Here is a 21,429-nt window from a genome sequence, read left to right as displayed (position 1 = left end):
TGGTGACAGAGTCATAATAATCATGGCTAACCTAACATGAGATTATCCAGTATCCAAAAGTAGCACAGCTCAGGGTTTTGTTTCAAACACTAAGAATAAAGAGATTCAGAAAGCTTCCACTTCATTAGACCGATTTTTTTTTCAATTGACCTGTACAGAGATTTCAGTGTCACTAGGGATTATGTCTTCTCTTCATAAAGAGTCATTATTCATTCACAGTATGCATGATAATAAGTTGATATATAATAAGAAGATTGCACATGTAAGATCTTTTAATGAGCTGCTTGAGTCTGTGCTTCATGTTAATGTTAATTCACTAATAGGCATTGGAGCAGAGAAAGGCGCAGATGCTATTTTAGTCTAAACCTCAGGCACTGGCATGGTCTGTTACCCTGAGATTATCAACACAACCTCCTGACATTGCTTATGACATGCCATTAATGCAGTTGTAGCTCTACTGGAGGAGGAAAAATGTCAGCTGATTGCAAACATTAATGCCATTTTTCATGTACAGTAGATTGTTGTGTACTATTGTAATATTATTTAACAATAGCTTGAACAAAATGCCACAAAAGCCATTTCCTGCATATGTAGATCTGCAAGGCCATGTAGTTTTGGATTTGTAGGTTACTTGGCAAATTATTTTCTGGATTTCAGCATAAAATTTTAATTAAATAAAAAATGATACAAAATAGAATACATTTGTTTTATTTTTAATAGCAGATGGATACAGTGGATAGGAACAGTGTATAGATCACTACTCTTTGGAGTCGTAACTCTTTGACTCACTGTCATTTATAGGCATTGCTTCCTTAGTTATAAAGTACTGTGAACATAAGCATATGTGATTGTGCAGGAATGTTACTGCAGTAGTCTTTGGATTATACCGTATAATTCCCTTACAAAAGACTAGTGGAATTCTGTCAGGTGCCGACTATAACTGATCCCCTATAAGCTCCTTTATTGTGTATGCTTGTGTATCATTTTGTGTTTGTGTAAGTGTGTGCACATGTGTTTGTGTGAGAAAGGTGCAGCCAGCATAATTGGAGTACAATGGGAGGGTGTAGCACTGTTTGGCTGCCACCCGAGGGATCCCCAGATTTACGTGGAGATGATGTAGTGCTTCTGCCAGCCTCTCTCCCTTCCCCTAGCTGATGTCTCTCTCCAGGCGTCTGTGCACGCTCTAATCTCACAGCACCACCACTGGACTATATTCTCCTCTGTTTGCCCTGGTCCACGATTAACACACAGACAGTCAACGCCAAGAAATCATCAAAAAGTGCTTGTACTGTTCTAAAGCAAAATTATATAATGTCACCAGTAAAAGTCAAATTGGAAATTTGAATCTCAAATTTGAGAATCATAAAATCTCTATTTGAATAGAGTAGTTCAGTTTCACTTTTTTCTGTAATGCTAATGTTTTTGCTATTACTTTTAAATGTGAAGCATTTCAGTACATATTTTCCATTGTATTTTTAATTTAAATTTGTTTTTTTTACCACAGGTTGCATCCGATGATTTGACGGCAACAGCTCTGAATATAATTCACTATTATAGGCACGTTTTATTTTATTTTAAGTTTTTAGGTATAAAATAAAATAACTGTGAGTTGGAAATTACTTAAACACACAAAGGTGAATGACAGAAGCTTGAAATTCCATTATTGTAGGCTTACCATCATGATTCAGGGCGAGACAAAAAAATTTTGAGCACTTCATATTTTTATGCACTGGCCCAGAAATCCTTCATGAACATTCTAAACATTGCCTGTGTTTAATTACGTTATAAAATAAAAACTAAGTATTACAGGCACAATGGCATTAAAATTGCAAACTGAATTTATGAAATTTCGAAAACAATTAGTTGACATGATCAAAGGTCCCTTTTTTAATGATTTCAGAGAAAGAGACATCATGTAAAAAAATGCAGGAAAAAATGGATGGCTGCCTTCTGGGGCTAATCCTTGATTTGATCTTTAGTGGGACAGACAGAAGTGTTAGTGTCAGCACTGTTATAAGAATAAACACTATAGGCTCTCTGATGCCAGATTCAAGTAGCACTGCTGGCCTCGGGACAAGAGAGAGAAAGAGAGACACCAGTGGGATATGAAAATGTCTCATCATCCACCTCGGATCATTTAATTTTTTTAGGCTTCTGAGGCGAAGCCATGGCCAAATTGGACACAGAAACCCCAGAAATCCAATTTAACACACAGCTCACTTCCACTTGCCATTATTTGATGTTGGGGGATGGGGTCAGGAGAATAATCTTTAAAGAGGCTCTTGCAGCTTTTCTGTTCTATTTTTTTTTCTTAATTTGACTGTGTTTTGTCTGTTTGAAGACTGTAAATATAGGCCACGTTGTCATTCGTATGCATATTCTACCGTATGTGCCTGCCTCTTGAATAATTTAAAAAGGTTTTCCCCTGTGACGACCCACAGTCAAAACTGAGATACACTCTTATTCTCTTTCTGCCAACCTTGGTTTCTCTTTGATGGTCATCCAGACTTCTTTGTCTGTCTGAAGGCAGATAAGGGTTGAATAGTCAGTGTCTAGCTCTGATTTTTACTCTAAAAGCTTGTTTGGGTTATGGAATAAAGGGTGGAAAGTGAGGTCATGTATTGTGTCTCGTGTGTGGAAAAGTCCCCAAAAACCTTCCTCCTCATGTGGGAAGCACTGCTTCATTTCTTTACTGTCTGCAGTGCTGGGGTTAACTAACTACACGTTTTAAGTAATGTGACAGAAGCTTTTTTAAAGTATAGCAGTGTAGCTATTTTTTTCCGATTATTTGTGGTGTAGCGTGACAAAACTCTAGAGTATGTCACTATTTTTGTTGTGTTGTATTTACAGCTGGGAACTGAGTGAACTGGGAAAATAATCAAAATTATCCACTAAACTCACTATTTCATATGAAGCATTTGGAAACAGGATTCATTTTAGTGTATTTGTTGAATTAGGTCATTCATTTAAATAAACTGAATAGAAAAAAAGACTAATTTATGATGCTACATTTTGTTGAAATATTTAGTTAAACATTGCCATTAATCACTTTGTTGTCATGCACTATGTTACATAAATTATGGTTCGTTTTAACTCTATTGGTTGTTTTAGTATTCATGTACCTGTTTAAGGCAGTCATTTTTAGTGTTTTTTATTTTTTTTTGTGCCAGTAAATATTGCTGTAATTGCAAACAAAAAATAATACATTATTATATGGATATATGTCTATGATTTTATATACACAATTACACATACACTACTGTTCAAAAGTTTAGGGTCAGTATGATTTTTTTTATAGTAATACTTTAATTCAGGATGCATTAAACTGATCAAAAGTGACCGTAACAGTGACATTTAGACAAATTCTGTTCTTTCTATTCATCCTAGAATCCTGAAAAAAATGTATCACGGTTTACACAAAACATTAAGCAGTACACGATTTGTTTTCAACATTGCTAATAATTAGAAATGTTTCTTGAGCTCTAAATCAGCATGAGAAAAAAAATCTTACTGACCCCAAACTTTTGAATGATAGTGTAGATATGGTTGGTTTTGTTTATGATTGTTTTGTTTAAAATGTGTTACTCAGTACAACGTCTTTCCTGCTTCCATGAAACATGGAAGCTTAGATTTAGCCTCACCCGCCCACAAACAACACGGTCATACTCCTCTTTACTCCAGTGTGCGGTTTAAGTACAACTACATCTCTGAATCAGTGTGTAAAAACAAACACAAATACCCTTAATCAATAGTAGCCCTTTGCCAACTCTGAATATCGATTCACACCAACTTGTTTCTATTTTAAGACAACTCTAATGCAGCAGTCGTCTTTTCTTGCTTAATTTCTCCAGCACCGTTTCCTACAGCATCAGAGTGGAGTCTCATTCAGCTGGAGGGGGAGGGTTTATGTTTTGAGAGAGGCTCCACCCCTTGCACGCTGATTGGTCCGTTCTTCACTGTCAGACCGGGACTCACAGACAAGCTCAGCGGAGTGTCCTCGACATTACACAAGCACTCACACACTCCCAACACTCGCACACACTCCTCTGAGAGCTCAAGCCCAGTACTGGCTTATTTTTCTTTTGGAGATCGCATACAGGAAAACAGCACAGAAAGAACCGGGAAAGAAAAAACTTTCTTTTTTTTGGAGTCCTATTCAAGGAGAGCGTCTGAGTTAGCGTGAGTTGAGTGTTGGGTGAATGGGTTGTCATGGTGACTGACACTGGCAGGCTGACCCTAGAAGAAGACTGGATGTTGAATGGACAGAGAGCTGCAGTGGCCAGCCAGTGAAAGTAACAGGGAGTTATCGGAGAAAGGGAAGAAGGGAGGAAGAGAATGGAGGACGGCTTCTCCAGCTACAGCAGTCTCTATGACACCTCCTCACTGCTGCAGTTCTTCAACGGTAAACTCATCACATGTTTTCTGTCTTTAGTCTAAGAGCTTGTCCATCTTATGATCTACATCTCCTCATGTCCAGGTAAACATGTTGCCTTAGCTGGACGGTGGTAGCCTACCTCAGGTGCTGCAGTTAACCTTTATGACCTTTTTCAGTCCCTCAACTTTGACAAAGTTTTTAATTCCTCTTGGCTGGGATGGATCAATCTGAAACGAATGATAGTAGTTGACAGTTTTCTTACAGGCTTCTCGCTGATACAGTGGTGTGAAAAAGTGTTGGCCCCCTTCCTGATTTCTTAGAAACATTAAAGTGTGACAAACATGCAAAAAAATAAGAAATCAGGAAGGGGGCCAACACTTTTTCACACCACTGTATGCTCTCAAAGCAAGTGTTTCTAGAAGGAAATCTCTCAAATGTCATGTTATTCCGGTTCTTAAAGTGTTTAGGTACCTGAAGCATATTTGTCATTCCTGAGATAGATTGAAGGTGTTTGATGTTGTTTTCAGACAGACGTGTTCGTTTTGAACAAAACAATGCAGGGAAAAATATCTTACCCCTTATTACATCAGACCATTCTCCACTGAAAATGAAACGCAAGACCTTTCCGACAAGCTAAAGAATGAGGATGTCGGTTTTGATTTGTTGGGTCGTTGTCCTTTTTGAGGGTGTTTTTGTTGTTCTGCCATCCTGATTGCGATCTGTAGTCATGGGTTTGTATGCTGGCTGGTGCTTCAAGGCTTTTGGGTGAGGGCTGATGATAAAAGAGGAAAAGAAGAGAGGAGGATGAGGTGGTTAGTAAGGGATTTCCTTGTTCCAGGATGAATAAACGTGCGTGTCACAGTTCTGTCAAACACCATTCATCTCTTGCATTAAGGAACCTCATATGACATCACAGCACTAAAGAAAGCCTTCTGAAGTTCTCCCTGCTCTTTTGTACAATATGATGCTGTGCTTTTGCATGAGTTTCTACAGTACATGTTTTATTGAACTGTAGTTTAACCCTTTATTAGTGAGGGTTTATTTCAATCTACACTGAAAAAAATGTAGAAAAGGTTTTTGAACAGAAATTACTAGTACATTTCACAATTAATTACAAAGAAGTGACAAGTAACACATTAAAATAAACATAACAATTTGTAGTAGAAAGACTGAAATAGTATTTTCTTGTAAAACATATTCCAATAATCTTTGTTTTATTTATGACTCCAAAAAAATCATAGTGTTTACAGTGTACTCAAATTTTTTGTTTGCAAAAGTAAGTCTAGTCTTCTGTAAATCAACATTCTCTCTTATAATTCTGTTTGTTCTAGACATGCACAGTATATTCGTATCATATTATAATGTTATCATCAGTTAGAGATTTTATAATTTATCAGTGGATACAGTACACATATACTGAAATTGGAAATTTAATTGTGCATGCTTATGTTTAAAATAAATAATTTTTTATAATGAATTATTTTAATGTAATGTAATATTTTTCATATAACAACAGCAACAATAATATTTTAATTTATTTGATATTTATTATTAATATTAATACTATTGAATATTAATTTTATAATAATAATGTAATATTTAGCCAATCTTAAAATAATATCCATGTTTCATATTGTACATTTTAATATTTTGATGCCTAAATTCACTTTAAAATGCATTTAAAGCATTTAAAATGATTGTTTTCAGTTTTTTGTATTTTGTTTTTCACAAAATAGTATTTCATTTTAATACTGACCTTTTATCGGTTATCAGCCATAGCATGAACATAACTATCAGCTTATCAGTATCGACCAGAATTTTAATATTGGTGTATCCCTAGTTTGCTCACTCATTAATCTCCTTTAAAGTTCATATTGCGATTTGAAAATACAATATTAGAGTGATATTTGTTTCTGGGGTCATGTGACATAGCTGTATATCTACCGTGTGAGCACTTGGGTGGCTAATGAGTTCATCAGAGGTTACTGACTTGTGTTTACACTGAAGTTATGATATCATTGTGCGGTTGTGGTGACATCACAAAGCATTGTGTGATCTTCTCTTTCATCATCTTGGCAGACATGTAGCCTATAAGAAGCCTTCCATTGAGCATTTAAGAGCCCTTTAATCTGCTGAAGGCCTTATTCATCAGTTACACTTGTTCTAAACATCTTGTTTTACAAGTTCTTAAATGGAAAAAAGACAATCTCTTTTCTTTTCTGCATTCACTCTGTTCGGCTGAGTGAGTATGAGAGCTGCTGTGATGGCTGGCCTGTATTCTGGCATGTCAGGCCAGCATAGGACTGTGGGTAATTGAATGAGGGTGTGCTGGAGAGCGCTGCGGTGAGGTCATCCGGCAGTACAGTGCTCAGCCGAAGCTCTGGATCTGCTATGAAGTCATTTGTTCTTAAATGCTTCACGAGTTACTGATCAGCCAACCACACTAATGTAGGGATACTGGGTCAACAAACCAATTTCCTAGGCAGATTCTATAGGCCTTATACCTTCATTTAAAGTGTTGCCAACCTCAGACTCATCTGCTTGTAGTTTTCTTAAGAAAAGCTAGACTCTTAAAGTGATAGTTCAGCCAGAAATTAATATTATAAAGGCCTGAGGTTATTATTGCCTCCAGAATCCTTCAGAAAATAACCAATACGATGATGGTAATGTTGTGGCTGAATGAAAACAGTCATATAAAGGTCGACCTTAAAGGCTTAGCTCACTCAAAAAAATGGAAATTCATCATATGTTCACTATGTCATTCCAAACATGACTTACTTTCTTGAAACAAAAAATATAAAACATGATATCAAATAAAATATATTTTGAAAAATGTCTCCATAAGTCAGTGGGGTTCTGTATTGTTTTCGGTCCACTTTAGCTTTGTATCAACAAAAACTGTTGAAACATTCAAAATATCTTTGTTTGTGCTCCACAAAAGAAAGAAAGTCATACAGGTTTGGAACAACATGAAGGTGAATAAATTATGAATTTTAATTTTTGATTGAAGTAATCCTTTAAGACTGACCTTTAAATGATCTCATGTCCTTACTCAGATTAAGACATTTCATCAAACAAACAATAATAAAAAAAAAAATAATAAAACATATTTTGAAAAATATCTGTTCATACAATAAAAGTCAACGGAATCTAATATTGTTTTGGCCCCCTGCTTTCATTGTATTGACAAACACTGTGGAAACATTCAAAATATCTTCTTTTGTGCTCCAGGTTTGGAAAGACATGAGGATAAGTGACGTCAGGGATTTCATTTTTGAGTGATTGACCGTTACATGATTGTTTTCATTCAGCCAAAACGTGACCATCATCTTGGTTATTTCCTGAAGGATTCTGGAGAGAAAATAACCTCATGTCCTTACTCAAATTAAACATTGGCGGTGAGTTCTGGCAAAGGGAGTAATGGGTTATCTGGTGTTCTGGCATCTAAACGTCTACCAGACGTCTCAGTCTTTCTGAATGCTGTTGTCTCATTCAGTCTCAGCTGCCAGAGAAGTGTTCTTGGCACTCGGCTCTCACTTCTTATTGGCTGTCCTTTAAACCACTGATGGATGCATGTGCAACAGGATTAGGATTAAAGACCTGCTCACGTTACCGACCAAACCAGACAAGAAAACTGATAGTGAGTGAGAATGCTGTCACTTGAATTTGGAGGTAAATACTGATATACAGAATATAACTCTTCCAGGGCTGCTGATTTGTTCAAAGCTAGACATCAGTTTCATTTAGTATTATGGATCTTGTGCTGTTATTTATTGAGCTGACTGAGCTGTGCTCTCATAAAAAATTGCATACTGAGGGATAAATCTTGTCTACCCTTAAATGGGTGGTATTGACACGGCTGTTGTTTGCCTGTTATGTGGCAGACCCCAGATGACTTGCATTGGCTGTTTATCTGGCACTCTGTCGCATTACGTTACTGATAACAATTCTGAAACCATCATCTGCACTGGCCTTCTATCTGAGAAGACCGAAGCCATTAGTGCTACACGTTCTCTCTCTCTCTCTCTTTCTCTCCTTTTTCGTATTATGGATCTTGTGCTGTTATTTATTGAGCTGACTGAGCTGTGCTCTCATAAAAAATTGCATACTGAGGGATAAATCTTGTCTACCCTTAAATGGGTGGTATTGACACGGCTGTTGTTTGCCTGTTATGTGGCAGACCCCAGATGACTTGCATTGGCTGTTTATCTGGCACTCTGTCGCATTACGTTACTGATAACAATTCTGAAACCATCATCTGCACTGGCCTTCTGAGAAGACCGAAGCCATTAGTGCTACACGTTCTCTCTCTCTCTCTCTCTTTCTCTCCTTTTTCAAAATACTCTACCATTCAAAAGTTTGGGGTCAGTAAGATTTTTTTTTAATGGTGTACTCACCAAGGCTGCATTTATTTTATCAGGTATATAGTATAATTTAACAACGTCGTTTGCACTGCGCTCTTGCGTTACTTGATCTTTTTATTTTGGTGCGTCAATCTGTTGAGTTACTTAGTATAGGAAATTATGATCCGCACTCACGAGAACAATCTTCTTTTTTCTTTTATTTTACATTCATTACTGATGGGAAAAGGCACAAACGTTTTGGCTCAAAGCCTTCCTCAGTGTGTAAAGCAATTCAATCCCTCCACCCACTTTTCAAATCACTAATTATATTGACGTCATCATTCATTAGCCAATGTTCAATTACCACAATCATTAAATCATTTCCACTTAAACCCTGGACAATTTACATATATATATCCAACACAACACGTCACATCCACTAGTACACCTCACAATATACCCGTGACTAAAACAATAGTTGTTTAGGATCACATATTTATCACCATTATACAAACTTATAGTTTATCCTATCAATCATCAATATCTACTCCACCAGGTATATAGTAAAAACAGTAATATTGTAAAATTTTGTTACAATTTAAAATTAATTGTTTTAATATATTTTAAAGCGTAATTTCTTCCGTTATAAATTCTGTTACTCCAGTCTTCAGTGTCACATAATCCTTCAGAAATCATTCTAATATGCTGATTTGGTGCTCAAGTAACATTTCGTATTATCAATGTCAATATTTTTGTGGAATCCGTGATACATTTTTTTACAGTTATTTTGATGAAAAGAAAGTTCAGAAGAAGCGCATTTATTTGAAGTAGATTTTGTAACAATGTAAAAGTCCTTCATGTCACTTTTGATTAATCTAATGCTCATGCATTTTTGCTAATGCTTTTTATAATTGTTTCATAATTGTTACTTGTAAATTGTGATTTCTTACCACAAAATGTGACTATTTTTAATTTTTAAGTTTATATCACATGCTTCCATAATTTCCAGAATAACAGATTGACACTCATGAAACTTCATTGTGACTTACCAAAAGGTGTTTTTCCTGGATATGCTGCATTTTGCCTTTTAGTCATAAGCAGTGCAGTGTTCAAGGTGTCAGTGACACATCTGAAGCACACGTCCCGCTGAAAGCATAGTATTGTGCTATTTTTGTACATTAAGGAGGTTTTTTGGAATATTCCACTCACTCATTCACTCTCAAGGGCTTCCAAAACAAAGAGGCCTTTGCGGGGGTGTCAAGCAGACAGGATTATTCAAATTCTGCTTCAAAATATGCTAATGATTTGCAATGGCAAAACATTGTGCATGTCTTTCATTTACTGTATGTGTTGTGTGGACCAGAATAATTCCAACCAAAAGGCTTTCTGGGATTTTATGTTTGAATTTTTCAGTATTGTTTGAGCGTCCATTATCCAATGGAAATTTTTTTAACTCTAAGTGTACCACTGCGAAATCACAAGTGAGAGCCATGACAAGCCTTTCCCAATGCACTTTTGTTCAGAACAGATTATGCATGGAGGCAGAAGCATGTAAATATCGGGTAAATAGTACTCACAACTTGTGTTATTTTTGTATTTTTATGTACTATTGTAGTATTTATTAATATTTTGAATGAGCTTTTAATTTTTTATATTTTCAGTTTTATTTTAGTTTTAGTAATTTTATGTGCTTGTCATTTTTATTACTTTTTGTTTTTTTATATTTCTATTTAGCTTTATTTTATTTCAGTTTTAGTTTTAGAAATTTTAGTATGTCAACTTATATTTTATTTTGGGTAATTTTTTCATCTAAAATCTGTTTTATTTCAATTCAATTTCAAATTTAATTTCAATTAAGGAAATATAAACTATTATACTATATATATAGTATAGTAAATTTTATGTACTGTTATAGTATTTATTAATATTTTGAACTAGCTTTTATTTTTTATCTTTTCAGTTTTCATTTTAGTTTAAGTTTTAGTAATTTAGTTTTTAAATATATATAGAAAGCTTTATTTTAATTTAGTTTTAGAAAATTTTAGTACATGTATTTCAATAAGTTGCTAAGGCAACATGTCTAGTTTTTACATTTTTCATCTAAAATCTATATTTTTTTCAGCTTTGTTTCAATTAAGGAAATAGATTTAATAGTTGAGTTTAGTAATAGTTTTAGTTAACAATAGCAACACTGACACACTTTCTCTTTTCCATCAGCTCAGTTGTGCTGCACAGGGGCTTGACATGTGATTTTCCGCATGTAACATCCAGTGTCATTACCGCACAGCATCCGCAAACCCACCCAAAGAACAACACTTCAGTTTATTTAAACCACCCACCCACCCACTGTTCTGGGCCATTTGTTATGTGTGCACAATGCCCTGGGTTCTGAAGGAGAAGAAAGCCCAGGCTTTCACACACGCTGAAAAGAGCATTGTGTAAGAAGCAGGAAAGCAGAGCCAGCCATGAGTTAATGCTGCCCTACTTTTCTCCTGCTCTGTGAGTCAGACCCTCTGCGACTCCTTCAAAATCCTCAGTCTCCTCTCCTCCTTCCCTGCCTCGTTTGCCACCAGAGCTCCCCTCCGTTTGTGCCATTTCTCAGGAGAGCATGAGTCAGCACAACCCGCAGTTTCTGCTCTACTCCAGCGTGCCTTTTCCAGGTCGGTTTTGTCTTCTCATCTCTATGGTGACTGTGCTGGAGTGAGAGGGTCTGCCATAGGGTGGGTCCCATGAACAGAGGCCCTGGCTGATTAAACATGGAGACAGATAAGTGTTTTGTTGTTTGGAGAGTTGTGTGTGCCGTTCTTCACTGTGGTTGGCAGTAAGGTCACCTGTGACTCAGCGAGTGGGCTTTCTTCATTGATTAGTCTGTCGAAATGGAGTTCAAGGAGCATGTGGGTGGGATGAGTAGCATGACATGATGTGTAGCTTCACTTTTGCAGCACTGAGTCCTTTAGAGCATTCCTTAAATTGTCTATAAGTGCGTTTTGTTGTCTGGAAAGGTGTCATTAGCAGCAAGGCTCTCTTGACATGCTAAAATGCACAATATTAGTTTAAAGCACTTTTTAAATGACAATTTGTGTTTTTAAAAGAATAATTTACCCTATCTCTTTAATAATTTTTTTAGTTTACCCTTTTTATCCTTTTACAGTTATCTCTTTTAAATTGTTAAAAGGAAATTGTTTAAGTAATGTTATTATTTACTCATCCTTGTGTCATTCCAAACTTTTTTGATTATTTTATTTTATTTTATTTGCTTCTGTAAGACATAAATGGAGATATTTCAAAGAATGCTCCTGCTGCTCTTGAAAGTGAGTGGTGACCAAGGGATCTTAAGCTCAAAAATGACAAAAATAAAATTAAAGCAGTCCATACAATTTATACACTATATTCCAAGTCTTCTGAAGCCATACAGTAGGGATGTAACGATTATGATGATAAATCATGATAAAATTCCCCACGGTTACTATTACTGTTTCATCTTTTAATTATCATTACTATAATACTATAGTAGTACTATCCAGCATAAAGCACAGTTTTAAGTAACAGTCTCACGTGCGCACAGCTAGGGATATGCCGGTATCACATTTTCATGATGCGATTAATTGCTAATGCTTTTATCACGGTACACGGTATTATCACGGTATTGAAATTTAGTTTAAAAAAAGTGCTGACAGTCTCACGTGCGCACAGCATGCAGAGTAGTTTCGTTTTGAGTGAAAGCAGGGCGGAAAAGCTGGGAGGTTTTAAAAGAGTGCTAAGGGATACAAATGCATATATGAATGAATTAATTATATCATCTTCGCTCCATGTAATACCTAAAGGAAGTGTTCTTAATCGCAATACTGCTTTGTCCACAGAGTTTACGGGAAACAGCTGTAATTCAGCTTTTCCATAAGCACCACCTAGTGTCAGAGAGTGGATTTACAGAGACTTATATTTACATTCAGTCTGTATGCAGTTTCTGTCTGGCCAAAGAACAGATCGGATTTGCATGCCCTGCTGTAAATTTTGACCGGTAGATGAAAAACAAGCTTATGTGGATTCTACACATTTGAACAATTCAGATAAGTTATCTAGAATTATTTATGGAGCAGATAAAATACATATAATCATCTATTAATCAATTATCATTTTGACTTAACTCTTTTCTTTATTTAAAGGCTGAAATGTGAGGTTTAGCGATTATGATGATAAATCATGATAAAATTCCCCACGGTTACTATTACTGTTTCATCTTTTAATTATCATTACTATAATACTATAGTAGTACTATCCAGCATAAAGCACAGTTTTAAGTAACAGTCTCACGTGCGCACAGCTAGGGATATGCCGGTATCACATTTTCATGATGCGATTAATTGCTAATGCTTTTATCACGGTACACGGTATTATCACGGTATTGAAATTTAGTTTAAAAAAGTGCTGTCATAATACAGTATAAAGTAGTGTTTTTAATCAGCAATACTGCTTTGTCCACGGAGGTTACGGGAAACAGCTGTAATTCAGCTTTTCCATAAGCGCCACCTGCTACAGAGACCTGTATTTACATTCAGCCTGTGTGCAGTTTCTGTCAGGCCAAAAACTAATTTGCATGCCCTGCTGTAAATTTTGACCGGTTGATGAAAAACAAGCTTATGTGGATTCTACACATTTAAACAATTCAGATAAGTTATCTAGAATTATTTATGGAGCAGATAAAATACATATAATCATTTATTAATCAATTACCTTTTTGACTTATCTTAAAGATATATTTTCTTTATTTAAAGGCTGAAATGTGAGGTTTACCTTTTTATTAAACTTTTTCAAAGCTTTATTTGAACATTTACATTAGAGATTTCAACATGCTATTAAACTGTTGTCAGTCAAGTTGTCATTTAAAATCCGAACATCATTGGTAATGTTATTGTTTTAGTGATTATGCAAACAAAAAGTCATTTAATTTGTTGTTTGTTGATTTTTAAATATAAAACTTGAAGTGATTTATGTGTCGGTACTTTTTTAACATCTCCAGCACATTTGAACAATACTGTGATAATACTGATAATCGTGATAATGTTGGTCACTATAACCGTGATAAGAAATTTTCATACCGTTACATCCCTACCATACAGTAAATATTAGTGAACTGAGGGAGAACTGTCCTTTTAATAAAAAATTACAATATAGCACAATACTTCAGCACGGATGCAGTCAATTGATCAAAAGTGACAGTAAAAGCAACTAATGTTACAAAAAGATTTCTATTTCATATAAATGCTGTTCTTTTGAACTTTCTATTAATGAAAGAATCCTGAAAATATGTGTTGCAGTTTAAATCATGTAACACGGAAGACTGGAGTAATGGCTGCTAAAAAAATCAGCTTTGACATCACAGGAATAAATTACATTTTAAAATATATTAAAATAGAAAATACTTATTTTGAATTGTAACAAAATTTCACAATATTATTATTTTACTGTATTGTTGGTCAAATAAATGCAGCCTTGTTGAGCAGAAGACACCCCCCTCCAAAAACACTTAACGTTTGAACAGTAATATATATTAGACTGTGAAAATAATCTGTTCATTCATGAAATTTAAATAGAAAGAATTTATTCTTAAAAATATCTCGATCAGGCTGATATTATTAATCAGCTGATATTTGGCCAAGTTCTCTTGACTTATTAACAGAAATGTTTATCTCCTCGCGTCATCCTACTGACAACTTTGCTTAGGGACTTTTTTATTTTTATTTTGAGTATTTTTAAAAAATCTAAGTTTGTTTTGTGTACATCACATTTCTGCTTGTTTTGCTCATATTTCTCGAATAAGGCACAAAACGTTTATAGTATTATTGCTAGCAAACAATTTAAACATTGCACTGCTGAACCACAACTCTGGCCAGCAACTCATTTGTAGGACAAAAACATATGGCAGTTTTGATCCCAAAACAACACAACAGGCTCTGTTTTCAACAGTCTCATGAGCCCATACATCAGCGCGTGCTAGGCCTGTGCACTTTCTTCCAGAGCACAGGGATAACTGCTGATCAGGATCGGCTCAGTATCCCTTTAATCCTCTCTTAGCCCGACCACTTCCTGCATCCTAACAGCGAGGCTTGGGGCTAGAGCACCGTTGTCCCTAAAATACCTAAACACACACACACACTCACACTTCCACAAGATGAATGCGCTACGTGACACTAAATGAAGGGTCTCCTGGCTGTACTCTGGCTTTGTTTACGGTAACCTCTGAGACTGGAGGGAGGGTTACATTCTATGAAGTGCTGTTTTAATTTCATTAATTTTTAATTTTTTGTATGAACCTCTGCGGTTCATACAAAGTTGTTTTCTCTGCCTCCCTGGCTGCCTGGAGGAGATTAACAGGGAACAACACTGCAGGCATCTCCGCATCACTTGTCACTGACTCAGTCCTGTCTGGTGTCTCTCTGTGGGGATGGAGACTGTTGTGATTAATGAACACACACACGTAAACACACATATAGCTTCTGCTGCCTGTCTTACACATGCTAGTAAGGTGCCGGCAGCATGCTAACAGCTTTTTTTATAGTAAGCAGTGCATGAGAGGGAAGGAGAAAGATAGAGAAAGATGTACACTAATATCCCATCAAGCCATTTGGCAAACCTTCTCCTCTATGCCCCATTTGATAATTTCAACGTCCTCTCATTGGTGGTGCTTGCTAAGGGGCTGTTCACACAGGATATGTTCTTTGATCTGTCTGCATTGTTTTTTAAATTGTTTTTCAGTTTAAATTCACAATGTGATGGAAGTAGCGACAGAAGTATAATGTATTGTGATGTGATGTGCATCCAAGTGAATTGGATTATCAAGAAAGAAAGAAAAATATGTAGGGCTGGACTTGAAAGTCCATCAGTTGTTGATTGAATGGAGGAAGGTCTGACTACGAACTTGCGGTCAAATATATATAATACAAAAATATAAATCTATTTTTTTTTAGTAAATTGTTAGTAAATTCTTCCAGTTTCACTGGAAGTTCAAGTTATGACATTTTTATTAAAAACAATATAAATAAAAAAAGAAACATATGTATTGTTGAATCATTCACTATAAATTCAACAAAATTCATTTAGAAAATAGTTTGAATTTTCATTTGATGCCTTTAAATATGCATTAGATGGAGATCTTCAACCATTGTGATGTGTCTCTATTTTTTAGCATCTTGCACCATGAGTAACGCTTTTTTTTTAAAGATATTGTGTCAAGTTAAAAGAAGTGGTTACACTTTACTTGAAGGGGTGTGCATAAGACTGACATGACACCTTCATAATCATGACATGACACCTACATAATCATGACATGACACATGTCATGAATATGAAGGTTTTTTATGCATGTTTATGACAACTGTCATTAAGTGTCATTCGCTCAGTTATGTAATTTTTAATGCAAAGATGACATTGTTTGAGATGTCTTTGTTATGGGCTATGGTTAGGGGTAAGGGTAGGGTTAGGTTAGGGTTAGGTCAAATAATGTCATATTTGCATTAAAAATGACATAACTGAGCGAAAGACACTTAATGACAGTTGTCATAAACATGCATAAAACCTCCTTCATATTCATGACATGTGTCATGTCATGATTATGAAGGTGTCATGTCAGTCTTATGCACACCCCTTCAAGTAAAGTGTTACCAAAGAAGTTTGACTTTCAATACACCTGGAGCCTGTTTTGTTTTGCTGTGCTGCGGCTAGCTGTTTTTGAATGCAAGAACCACCCAAAATGCCCTAGCAACCACATAGCAACATGTAAAAAACACTTATACTAGTAACTGCATAACTGCATAGCAACATACTGAGAAACACTCAGAACATCCTAGCAACCACATAGCCAGGGCCGGATTTACGCATAGGCATTCTAGGCACGTGCCTATGCTTGCTCGTCCAGGGGGGGCCCAAACACAATAAAGAGGTATATATTTTTGTTATACTATGAGATATCTACAACAGTAAAATAACCAAAACCCCAGAAGACATCGAACAAATAATTATAACAAACAATAGGGTAAAAATGACAAAATATTTCCATCTCTTCCACCTTTACGATTTCCTTCTCTTGTTCTCTCTCACAGACGCAAACAGAGTGGGAGAGAATGGGAGAAGGAAAGCATGTTTTCTGTTCATAAAAAAGGTGGAAGAAATTCACGCACACACACTGACAGAAACTTGTTGTCAGCGCTGCCCCGCGAATTTATCAATAAAATAGTTTCGCTGCTGAAAAGCTACATGACATTTCTCAGTAGCGAGAAATTCTTGAAGCAGTTCAAATTAAAGATTCGCTATTAGTCGATGCTGCTGCTGAACACTGCTGAGAGATGCACAGACGCACGTATTCACACACACTTAATCTCTCTCTCTCTCTCTCTCTCTCTCTCTCTCTCTCGCTAATAACTGCGTTAGCTGCATTAATAACTGCGTTAGCCTGCATATCAATGGCTCAAGCCTCTGTTATTAGCTCTAAAATGACATTTTGGAATTTGCAACGAAACGTTTGAGATGAAGTGCTTAAAAAATTAGCTAGTTCAACACACATGATATTTCAGGACGGAAACATGTCAAATGTCTTGAAACAAATCATCTGAACAATTGATGTGTGATTGTGACTCCAGGCTGTTAAAATTATTAAAGAAATAATGCACTCCCAAAGTGGTTATGTGGCCACGACGCCGCGCCTATTAATGGAATGGTCTTTCTCAGTTCTCAAACAAATAACTACATTAGATTTTTATTGACTGAACGCAAGCACTTATTGCGATAGAAAACACTGTAACGGTTTCACTGATTAAGAAATATTTTTGTTTGCTTGGGTGGTGGTAATATTAGGCCTATTATATTAATAGGGAAGGGGGGGCCCAAAAATTTGTTTTGCCTATGTCACGAAAAGAGGTAAATCCGGCCCTGCACATAGCAACACACTAACAACATCCTAGCAACTGCATAGCAACAAGTTCAAGACATTCAGAACACCATAGCAATTGCATAGCAACATAAAACACCCAGAATACCCTAGCAACCGCATGGCAACATACTAACAACTGCATAGCAACACTCAATAAACATTAAGAACATCCTAGCAGCTGCATATTAAGATTTAAAAAAATACTCATAATCCTAGAAACTGCCTAGCAATGCTCTAAAACACTCAGAACACTGTAGCAACTACATAGTAGCACAATAGAAACACTCAGAATACCCTAGCAACACACCAACAACGTACTAGCAACTGCATAGCAACACTATAAACATTAAGAACATTGTAGCAGCTGCATATTAATATTTAAAAAAAACACTCCGAACACTCTAGCAACCACATAGCAACACAAATGAAACACTCAGAACACCCTTGCAACCACATAACAACACACTAACAACACTTAAGGTGATGATACACGGGGAAACTTTTTGAGCAATGTTGCCATCAACTGGCAACCAGGGCCCATGACGGACACAGGGCCCACCACCGATCTAAAGTATCCAGATAGAAATGTATTGCCCATTCTCAATGGGAAAGTGCCCAAGCAACATCGCTTGGCACCACTGCTCAAAAAGTTGCCCTGTGTATCATCACCTTAGAATATCTTAACAACTGCATTGTTAAAAGCTGAAAACACTCACAAAACTTTAGCAACCACATAGCTTCTTGCTGGCAACCACCCACAACACCCTAGATTTGTGGTGATAAGGCTAAGTTACTAAACTCCACCGGCACTTACTATTCAGAAAATGTAAAAATCAAGTCAATAATGTTAACTTGTAAAGATTAAGCCGCAATTATAAAACACTAACAAGGGATTTTAAATCAGAATGGTAGAAGACATCGGCTTTAATAGGTTGATTACAGCTTGACCTGAAGGTAGATTTTGCTGATGTAAGGTGGATTGAAACTCTGGCTCTCTCATGGGGACAGTTTGGCACTGCTCATCACCTCTTCCCTGCTTTCTCTCTTTCTCCTGCTCTTTCCATGCCAGAGGTCACAGGTGAGGTCTTTGGGATGATCTCATGCGTCTATTTTTACCTCCTAAGTCCTATTTACTAAAGGCCTTCTTTTTTCCTCATTATGTACCTGTAATCTTGCAAATAGCTTGGCATCACACTGTTCTCTTGCTTCATTCGGGGCTCTGCTGGATTATATAACAGTCCAGCCACCTTCTTTGAAACACTGACACTTTGAGATAGTGCACTGTTTTACTATCGCCAGAGTTTCCAGATGGGTCCTCAATGAACTGACCTTGGATCTGTGAACTCAGGTTGCAAAAACAAAGTGGGTTGGGAAAGCAGGCGGTTGTAATCCTCTTAAAGCACACACAAACCTTTTACTCACTTTCTCTCAGAGATCCTCCCTGTGTCTCTCAGCGTGAACTCTTTATGTAAGAGGCCAATTGGTTGATGAGAATGGTTTGTGAAAAGCTCTGGGAGGATTCACTTTGATACTCACTGAGACCAGATGCATTTTGTTTACACAATAGCGCTGTTACAAAAACCGGTGAGCTGCCCCATATGGCAAAAAATACATATTTTAATATTGCAGTATTGTTATATGCAGTATTGTTTATATTTTATTTACCTCATATTTTTAGCTTATATTTATTTTGTCAAATTTTTCAAAATACATTTTGCAAGATTATAAATATATTTTCTTGCCCCTATAATGTATTTTAGCATTTAAGGGATAGCATTTGTTTTGTTCACAAAATTAGCATATTTTTAAAAAACATTTTCAGAAAAAAAAGGTTTTTGCTCTGTGATGTTTACTGCCTACGTGGGCAGTTTTAAGTTTGCTGTTAACATGTTGCTAAGCTAACTGCTAATATTCTTAAGCATACAAAATGCATTATTTTCATTAACTACAGTGTGCTAATTTTTAATCTATACTTTTCAGTATGGAATGAAATATGTTTTTAAGTCACATTTCTCTCGTACTTGAAGACAGATGTATGAAGCAGCCAAAAAAATGGTGGTGACTTACAAATAGCCTCTTTCTGAATGCTGTTTTTTTTACCTTGATTATTTTTCTTGTTGGGGTCACAGTAGCGAAATTTCAGCAAATTTTCAAAGATAAAAAAGTCCACTGTCAGTAGTGTAGTAGTGCTCCAAGAAGTCATTTTCAAACCATGCAGCTTTCTGCTGGTGAGTGCAGCGAATTTGTAAGTACAACTCGAACCCGTTGCGAAATCTGCATGTGTAAATCTTTCACGCTTGTGCGAAATTCCAGATTGTATGGATTCCTTTTAAAATGACTGGATTTCAGCCACAAAACATTGCTGAACAATGGATAATTTGCATTATACGGCAGCTCTATTAAGCATGATATGGGATATTCCAGATTTTCCTTCATTTTAAGGGGAAACAAGCCTCCAAAGTAAAGGAACATGATCACATTCACTGTCAGTGTAATGATAATCCTTACAAATCTTAGCACCCTGCTGCTGTTGAGACTCATTTCTGGGCAGATACAGGGTTTGAGTGAGTCAGCTAGTAGGTTCAGACTTGGAGAGAGACCAGAGATGCATTATTAATCAGCCCCAGCGCTTTGAGAGAGACATTAAAGAGAGTCCGTTTTGCTTTGATAATCCACCAACACTTTCTACCCTGCCCTAGTGCCCTTCTGTCTTTTTATGTAGCTTTATGCTAGCTCATTATTAATGGCTTTAAAGCATTATTGGTATTATTTTTTGAATATCAGTATATTGAGTACCATTACAGTTATAGTTTTTAATTGTGAATTTTTAATTTGTAATATTAGATTCTTGATTTTAGTTATTTTTTTAAATCAAAATTGTTGTTAACATTAACTCAAACATTTTTGTAACTGTTAAATGTATTTGTTCAACACATTTGCCTAATCTTACAATTTCTAATTTAATAATTTAGTACAACTGTTTCATTCTTTTCTGTATTTCATGATGATCAAAAAGTAGCTGGCGAGATTAAAGTAACATTAAACAATTAGTTTTCATTTTTTGATAATACACCTGATATATATTCATATTTATTAAGTACTTAATGTGAAGCTTTCAGAGTTTATGTCCCAAGATTTACATATCTTGCAGCTAAGTTTGCGCTTCCTGGACTTTCACCTAGCAGCATGTATTGATACATTGAAATTCTCAAAGCATGGATACATTGAAACTCTTTGCAGTGGTTTTAAAGCAGCGAATGAATGTCTGTGCTTAGTCAGGCCAATAGGTCAGGAATTGGACTTCAGTTTCAATCTCATTTTATGTGCAGTAAGAGCACAATCTGTCTCGTGGTGGCCATGCTGTCTGTGTGAGATCAGTTCTGTCTCTCTTTCTTAGGATGGAAAAAACATTCAGACAGGTATTTGACTTCAATTCATGCACTAAACTGTCTAAAGCAAAATGGGATTGAGCTAGTGCTGGGCGGTATGACCAAAAATTTATATCACGGTATTTTTCTAAATTATACCGGTTTCACGGTACATGACGGTATTTTTTTTTATGCATGACCGGGTGTTAACCATATTTTCTACTGACTGAGAGAGGAAATACTGCAGTATATTGACTTAGAATGCCCTATTTTACTGTCATGATGAGTGAATATTGTCAAAAAATACCACACTAAATAGTGACTAAACACGACCCCTTTAAATACATGTTAACCAGGAGTCAATCTCATTTATAATCACGGCATCGTCTGATAAAATCAACATGCATCTACACTAAAGAG

General features: G+C 36.1%; 1 protein-coding gene across 1 annotated transcript in view; it reads left to right on the top strand.

Moving 5' to 3' along the window:
* The first annotated feature begins 4,002 nt into the window (after positions 1–4,002).
* The window catches only part of LOC107674028 (echinoderm microtubule-associated protein-like 1), a 46,007-nt gene continuing 28,580 nt past the window's right edge, over positions 4,003–21,429 (top strand). The window contains exon 1 of the mRNA XM_016467888.1: positions 4,003–4,402. Within this exon, the coding sequence (XP_016323374.1) occupies positions 4,336–4,402 (67 nt within the window). The 5' untranslated portion in view covers positions 4,003–4,335. The remainder of the gene's footprint in view (positions 4,403–21,429) is intronic.

Source organism: Sinocyclocheilus anshuiensis, unplaced genomic scaffold, assembly GCF_001515605.1.
Source record: "Sinocyclocheilus anshuiensis isolate Anshui unplaced genomic scaffold, SAMN03320099.WGS_v1.1 scaffold544, whole genome shotgun sequence".
NCBI classification, from domain to species: domain Eukaryota; kingdom Metazoa; phylum Chordata; class Actinopteri; order Cypriniformes; family Cyprinidae; genus Sinocyclocheilus; species Sinocyclocheilus anshuiensis.
Note: the sequence above shows the minus strand (reverse complement) of the source record. Positions and strands in the feature narration are given on the sequence as shown.